Raw genomic sequence first — 7,842 nt, 5'->3', positions numbered from 1 at the left:
CAATCGTATATATTTTACACTAAATTCAATACAAAGATTTAATTTAGTCTCTGTCTCTTAATTTTAATCTCTTTTTTAAATACTATCTTTCTTTTTTTTTTTTATTTCCAAATGCTACCTTATGTATTGTGTGTGTGAATATGGTGTGAGTGAGTTTGTAATGTGTAAGATCTTGGAGATTATCCAATCTATTTAAAAAAAACGCTATTGCCTTATTTTTATTAATGATGGTCGTTGGGTATGTAAGTCCAATAAAAATTGTTTTTGGTATTATAAGGCCCATATACATGAACAATAACTCTTAAAGGACAACCTGCCCAGACCCAAAAAAAAAGCACAAACCTGGATTTGAGTTTTTAGATACCCCGCCAGTAGAGCTTGAAGCTCTCATTATTGATGATGTTAATGGAGTCTGATGCCCCGAGTAGTTTACTAGTTTCTGCTCTATAATCTCCGTTTTTCTCTGGGCTTAGGCCCCGTTGGAATACCCAAAAGCAAAAACGGATGTATGAACCCCCAAAGCAGAGCGCCGCGGGAATGAGTATTGATGGATTTGAGGCAGCACGAGAAAATGATTGGAAAAGCAGGTGAACTAGTTAGCATTTGGGCGTAAAATAATAGAATTATTTGATTGAACGGTGAAGGAGCATTGACATGGGGCTTGTCTCCATTCCAGGTTTAATTAATTAGCGATGCCCGTTTCAAGGTTGGTGCTGTTTCCCTCGAGGCGCCACGCTCTCACTGCTCTTCTTCCCAGGTACACTAGACACACATCTTCGATTTCAGATTTTGTTTTCCAATTGAATTCAATTTTGAGTGCGGTTCCTGTGATAGGTTTGTTCCATCTGTGAGCTATACCAAGTCGACGCCACACTGGAAAGCGAAGTCCAATGGCCGTTCTGTATACCCTAGTGGACCGCCATCCCAGCCTTCTAGTTCCTTCGCTACTTATGCTCTTGTAAGTTCTCTTCTTCTAAGAGGAAATCATTCTTTTCGAGTTTATTGCTTTTCTCACTGTATCTTCTCCTGCAGTCAGCTGCTCTTCTAGGATTTGCTGGCTTTGCTGCTTTCTTTCATTACAACGATGAGAGGAGAGCTGTTCCCAAAGGTAACTAATTCCCATTCTCACATTATCTGCTTCAAACGCTTTCTTCTGTTTCATTCATGCTCTCTTTTTCATCCTTATCTTGTTATATTGTCATTCAGTCACTTTTGATTCTGCGATGAGTGTGTCGTAAGGTATCATTTGTTGTGACAAATTTCGCTGTTTGAGTTTTGCTGAATACAAGGCGTTGTCTTGAGTGCCATTAGGTATCTTTAAATCATGTGCTAATATATTTTGCACTTAGTTTTATTATAAATCTTAAGGTTATGGATAATGACAATGTGATGTGCCAGTTCCCCCTAGGCCAATTGTGATTTTATGATTGCTTGCCCTACACCTATGTGTATTTGTGGACAAACATGTTCAGGTGGATGCTTGATTTCTCTTAGTTCCATACCCCTTTGTTTCTTGTTGTCGATGAAAATTCAAGTTCAGGATAAAAAATAAGTTTGTTTCCCTTAATCTGCCTTCAAATTCTTGTTTGTTGTTCTTGCGATATAATCTCATATGCACACAGGACATCTCTGTTACTGATTAGCTGCTGTTTGTTGTATTAATTGCTCATTCGATTTGGATCAGGTCATCAACAGGATGATAGCCGCAGCAGAAATATTATCAACGGACCCATAATTGGAGGTCCCTTTTCGCTTATTAATACAGACAAACAAACAGTTACAGAACGTAATTTTCTTGGGAATTGGGTTCTTCTCTACTTCGGTTATACCTCATCCCCTGATATTGGGCCAGAGCAAGTTTTGATCATGGCCAAGACAATTGATATTTTAGGTTTGACACTTCTGTCTATGTTTACCTTACCGTATTATATAAGTCAGTTCCATTTATGAATTAACAATAACATTACATATCGTATTTGAATGAAGAATCTAAAGAACATCTCAAGATTTTACCGGTATTTGTTACTATTGATCCTCAACGCGATACTCCCTCGCAGCTTCATGCATACCTTAAAGGTTAGATTGTTTCTCGTTACTGAAACTTCAGCCTTTGCAAAATTATGCTTGATGTTTTTATCCTTCCCCTCCCTTAATAATGTTTGTCTCATTAACATTTGTCATCTGGCTTCCTTTTGATGTACTGAAGAGTTCGACTCTAGAATCATTGGATTAACTGGGCCTGTCACAGCTATTAGGCAGATGGCACAAGAATATCGTGTTTATTTTAAAAAAGTTGAAGATGATGGGGGCGATTATCTTGTTGACTGTTCCCATAGCATGTAAGCCCTTCTTTTACCCTTGTTTCCTTCTGTAATTTGTTCTGCTTCTTACCTAAAGATATAAGTTCTTTTTAAAACAATCAGGTATTTGTTAAACCCCAACATGGAGGTTGTGCGATGCTTCGGAGTAGAGTATAATGCAAAGGAGTTGTCAGAAGCTATATCGAAAGAACTAAAGAGAAAACCCTTGACTGTATAATCCAGTTCAATATTACTTTTAACCGTTGATTTTTCCCTCGTGAGATCCCAAATAATTTACATTTGAGGAAGCAACTTTGGCGGTTCAAGAATGAATTCAAATGTCTTATCAGACTGGCATAAAGGGGAAAAACATTTGCGGTGGCGATATGATCTGTACAAGATCTCATCATTTTAACTTTGGTTGATGTCTTCTTTGATATAACATTTTGAATAGAAGCTTTACACTCGGATGTCTGAGTTTTAGCATTGATACCTTAATCTAACACAATTTTTTCCTCAAGTTTGATAGTCCGTGTATGACTGATATTAAAAACTTTAGCAAGGTTAACTATGAAAACTAGAATGGGATGAATCTTTGTTATTTACATGATAAACTTGAAGCTGCAAATTTATGTTTTATTTAGTATAAGGAATTTAAGTAATGACATGAGGACCTCTAACTAAACAAACCATTCACTTTGTCGAGGTGTTGACAAAATTGTTGATGTGTCATGTTAAAGTTAGATGTTAAATGCTAACATGGAATAGATAAGGATTTATTTGTTTCTAAATCTAAATTAGTCAAAAATTTATTTGTCTATATTTATTAAAAAAATAACATCGTTTTAATATCAAATTATTCAAAGATTTATTTGTCAAAGATTTCTTTATCCTAAAAAAATTAATATAATATTTTTTAAATGAATTTTTTTTATTTTTATACAATTAATAAATTAGTAATATAATTTAAAGTGGCCTTGTAATATATTATTAGTATTATGGAATTATAATTAGAATTTGGAGTCTCTTGTATTCTTTTGTAATGGCTATATAATAATAGTTAATATATTATTAGACATTAAATAAGTGTATTCTTAATATTCAAAACAGTAATTTCTTCTATTTTTTTTTTATATGTGAAAACGCTCAAACCTACCCAAAAGGATTGCTAAAATTACAAGATAAGAAACTATTAACAGTAACATCAAGTCAACAACACTGATTAGTTTATGCTTTAAAAAAGTTAGTCAATTATTAACAATATTATAAATAAATGTACATATATTTTAATCCAAATCATTATACATGGTTATACATGCAAATAATTCTTAAAGTTCATCATAATTAATAATAAATAATATTTTTTAAAATTAAAAATTTATTAATTAGCTTATATTTATTATACAATTCATTCAAGAATTAATTAAAAAAAATATTAATATAATTAATATTATAATAATAAAAAATTAATTAATAATTAAAAAATATTGTATCAATCTTTTTAAGATAAATAGGTTCCTAATCAATTTAACGTTAAAATGTAGTTTTGTTTGAGTCAATATGGACAAATAAGTTGTTACCAATTTAAATTTAGAGTAATACCCCAAATAGGTCCCCAAGAAATTTACCATCCGACAGTTTTGTCCCCCACAAAATTTAACTAAGATTTTGACCCTGAGGTTCTCAGATATCCCCCAAATACGTCCCCAAAACCGTTTGATCCGGTTAAAGTGGTGACGTGTCAGGTCAATTGTGACATGTCACCTTTAGGACATTTTGGTCCCCATCCACGGTGGACAAAACGACGTCGTATTGGAACCAGTGGCAAAACGACGTCGTTTCGGGGAGGACAAATTCGTCCCCACTTAGACAGAGAATGCAAACGGCGTCGTTTTCATGTTGGGGACCTATTTGTCTTATAATAGTATCTTAGGGGACCTATTTGACCTATAATTTGTGATGTTAAAAGAAGCTATATTTACTTCAACGCAAACTTTAAAAACACATTGACATTGGTCTGTTCATTTATCAAAATGGTAACATAAACCTGAGAACTCAAACATGTTAACCACACAAATATTTGGCTTCAATAGCAACACAAACCAAATCAAGTCAAAGAAGGTTTATTTTCTTTAACACAAACTAAACGAAACCATTCTAAATAACATAATGTCTTCTTCCTCTAACATAACAAAAGGTGGTAACATAACTAAGACAACAACTTTCACACTAATTCTTAGAAGTATCATTTCTTGAAAGACTGGTTCAACCCTCGTGTGCAACAAGTGGCACAGTATCTAAGTTGTTCAAATTCATTCCAATACGAGGGTTGAACCAGTCTTTCAAGAAATGATGCTTGTAACAGCCCAAACCACCCGCTAGCATGATATTGTCCGCTTTGGCACACATGCTAGGGAGAGGTATCCGCATCCTTATAAGGCATGCTTCATTCCCCTCCCCAATCGATGTGGGACCTTACAATCCACCCCCTAAGGGAGCCCAGCGCCCTCGCTGGCACATCGATTCGGGCTCTGGTTCTGATACCATCTGTAACAGCTCAAACCACTCGCTAGCACGATATTGTCCGCTTTGGCACACAAGGCCTCACGGTTTTGCCTTTGACGATAGGGATGCTAGCCGAAGGCCCCCACACTCACTTGTCAAAACGCGTCATGCTAGGGAGAGGTATCCACACCCTTATAAGGCATGCTTCGTTCCTCTCGCCAACCGATATGGGACCTTACAATGTTTCTAAGAATTAGTGTGAAAGTTGTTGTCTTAGTTATGTTACCACCTTTTGTTATGTTGGAGGAAAAAGACGTTATGTTATTTAAAATGGTTTCGTTTAGTTTGTGTTGAAGAAAATAAACCTTCTTTTAACTTGATTTGGTTTGTGTTGCTATTGAAGCCAAATATTTGTGTGGTTAACATGTTTGAGTTCTCAGGTTTATGTTACTATTTTGATAAATGAACAGACCAATGTCAATGTGTTTTTAAGGGGTTTGCGTTGAAGTAAATATAACTTTTTTTAACATCACGAATTATAGGTCAAATAGGTCCCCTAAGATACTATTATAAGACAAATAGGTCCCCAACATGAAAACGACGCCGTTTGCATTCTCTATCTAAGTGGGGACGAATTTGTCCTCCCCGAAACGACGTCGTTTTGCCACTGGTTCCAATACGACGTCGTTTTGTCCACCGTGGATGGGGACCAAAATGTCCTAAAGGTGACATGTCACAATTGACCTGACACGTCACCACTTTAACCGGATCAAACGGTTTTGGGGACGTATTTGGGGGATATCTGAGAACCTCAGGGTCAAAATCTTAGTTAAATTTTGTGGGGGACAAAACTGTCGGATGGTAAATTTCTTGGGGACCTATTTGGGTTCTCGTCTAATAAATGTTAGTACTTAACCTCTAACTCATCATGTTAACGTGACACATTAGCAACTTTCATTAACACATGACAATAATAGTGATATTGACCATAGTTATTAAAATCGGACAGATTGGCCAGTTTGATCTAAAATCTAGTGAATCGGATTTAATATCGGTCCGGTTTAAGATTTCAACCGTTTAAAATAAAAAATTGGAATAAACTGATCAAATTCGTAGTGAACCGACAAAAATTAGTGAGTATCGGTTCGACCCAATTGATTGGTGGGGGTTCGAACCCCTTACCTTAAGAAAATAATAAAGCTAACCGGATCATCAGACTGCAGTACTTCTTACTATTATAAGTACAAATTATAATACATATATGATGTTTTAGTTTACTTATATTCAATTTATTTTAATTTTAATATCACTCATTTTTAAATTAATTATATTTTATTTAACTATAATTTTATATTTAATACAAATTAAAAAGATAAATAAAAAAATTTATTAATCACAATTAATTTATTTTTTTATGATTATACGATATCTATTAATATTATTTTTTTAACAAATATTTGTAATATATAATAATAGGTAAAGATTCACATACATTTATCTTCATATGAAGTTGATAATTGAAAATCGTTAAATGATAATTTAGTTAAACTTGCCAAATCATCTAACAGTTCTTAAATATCAACTTCACATGAAAATAACTGTATGTACGTGAGCAATGATCTACTAATCCAATAGCCTGACTAATGACCGGATTAACCGGTTCGACCAATAACTTACCAGTTGAATCAATAACCTAATAATTCAATAATTTAACCGATTCTATTACCGGTTCGATTTTAATAACTATGATATGGACAGAAAAGTTACGTTGTCTCACAAAAATCAAAGACAAGATCGAAGTAGTAATTTTTTGGTCAAGATCGCATTGTCATTTGGAAAAAAGGACAGGACCAAGCTAGATACTTCATTTGAAGGAGCCTTGCTAATTGCGCATTTGCGCTCCACATTTTTTTTAGTAGAAAAAATTAGACCTAAAATCAAATAATAAGTAGCAAAATCAAACATAAGAAGTAGCAACAATGAAGCATGCAGAAATAAAAAAAAATACAAAGAGTAAAAAGTCACCTTGAATAAAGACGAAAATCCAGAATCAAACAAGAAAAAAAAGTAGCAAAAATCAGTGGAAGAAATATTGGAAAGAACATAGCTGAAAATCGCGATCGAGACAGAGAGAAAGAGGAGAGAATCGCGTCTGAGACCAAGAGAAAGAGAATGGCGCCTGAGAGAGAAAAAAAGGGAGGTGATTATGGCTGTAACTGAAATTGGTGAGAGTGGGGTGGAGAGTGTGTTATGAGTGAGAATGGAGTGGAGCGTATGTTATTAGTGAGAGCGAGGTTTGTTTTTTAGTTTTTGAATTTTTATATTTGTGTTTGTATATGCATAGGGTGGTTAAAATTGTATGTAATATAACTGTATTATGTTAACAAATTTTTTTAATTAAACTTCAAGTATCAACTATTTTAAAATTTATTAATAATAGAAATAGTTGATTAGAAGACGATATAAAATTTTAAAATATTATAAAACCATATTTTTTTCCACCAACAACTACTCGTAATCCATTGAATCAACCTGTCCAAATGGAGCTCGACCTATTTCAGATAGAAGAGTCAGGTTTTTCTGGTGGATTGAATGAAAAAGATGTTATTGGCAGAGGCCAACATAGCTATAAGCTAGGAATTTCGATGATATGCGCGTTACAGTTTTTAGACCGTTAAGCTGGATTATTATGTAAAGGATCCCTATGGATATTGAAACTGCACCACCAAACAAAACTGAAAAGCCAGCTGTTGCTATCGTTTTCACTTTTTTCTTAACAAACTCACTTATTACATTGCATTGATAATAAATATATCCTGCCATTTCGTCTCTTGTTGACATTCAGACTTGAAGGAGTTTCCGTTTTTCGAGATGTTTAGTCCTGATTTATAACCTTGTTCATGTTGCATTAATTAGTTTTCATTGTTTCATCATTTATGGACCAAGACATTTAAGCAGCCATTCTTGTCTTGTCTTAGCTCCTGCTTTAGCTTAAGAAATCATCCATAGAACATCCTCAACATAAGATCACCAGAAG

General features: G+C 34.1%; 1 protein-coding gene across 2 annotated transcripts; it reads left to right on the top strand.

Moving 5' to 3' along the window:
- Positions 1 to 315: 315 nt before the first annotated feature.
- Positions 316 to 2,914, top strand: LOC112791272 (protein SCO1 homolog 2, mitochondrial). 2 transcript variants are annotated; one of them, XM_025834036.3, is made up of 8 exons: positions 335 to 587; positions 677 to 757; positions 835 to 958; positions 1,033 to 1,108; positions 1,685 to 1,891; positions 1,987 to 2,076; positions 2,207 to 2,339; positions 2,424 to 2,914. In XM_025834036.3, the coding sequence occupies exons 2-8, from the start codon at positions 693 to 695 to the stop codon at positions 2,536 to 2,538; spliced, it is 810 nt and encodes a 269-aa protein (XP_025689821.1). In that variant the 5' UTR covers positions 335 to 587; positions 677 to 692; the 3' UTR covers positions 2,539 to 2,914. The 2 variants fall into 2 exon arrangements, with proteins under 2 accessions (XP_025689822.1, XP_025689821.1); XM_025834037.3 differs by having other exon boundaries at positions 316 to 757.
- Positions 2,915 to 7,842: the final 4,928 nt, after the last annotated feature.

Source organism: Arachis hypogaea, chromosome 3 (assembly GCF_003086295.3).
Source record: "Arachis hypogaea cultivar Tifrunner chromosome 3, arahy.Tifrunner.gnm2.J5K5, whole genome shotgun sequence".
NCBI lineage: Eukaryota > Viridiplantae > Streptophyta > Magnoliopsida > Fabales > Fabaceae > Arachis > Arachis hypogaea.
Note: the sequence above shows the minus strand (reverse complement) of the source record. Positions and strands in the feature narration are given on the sequence as shown.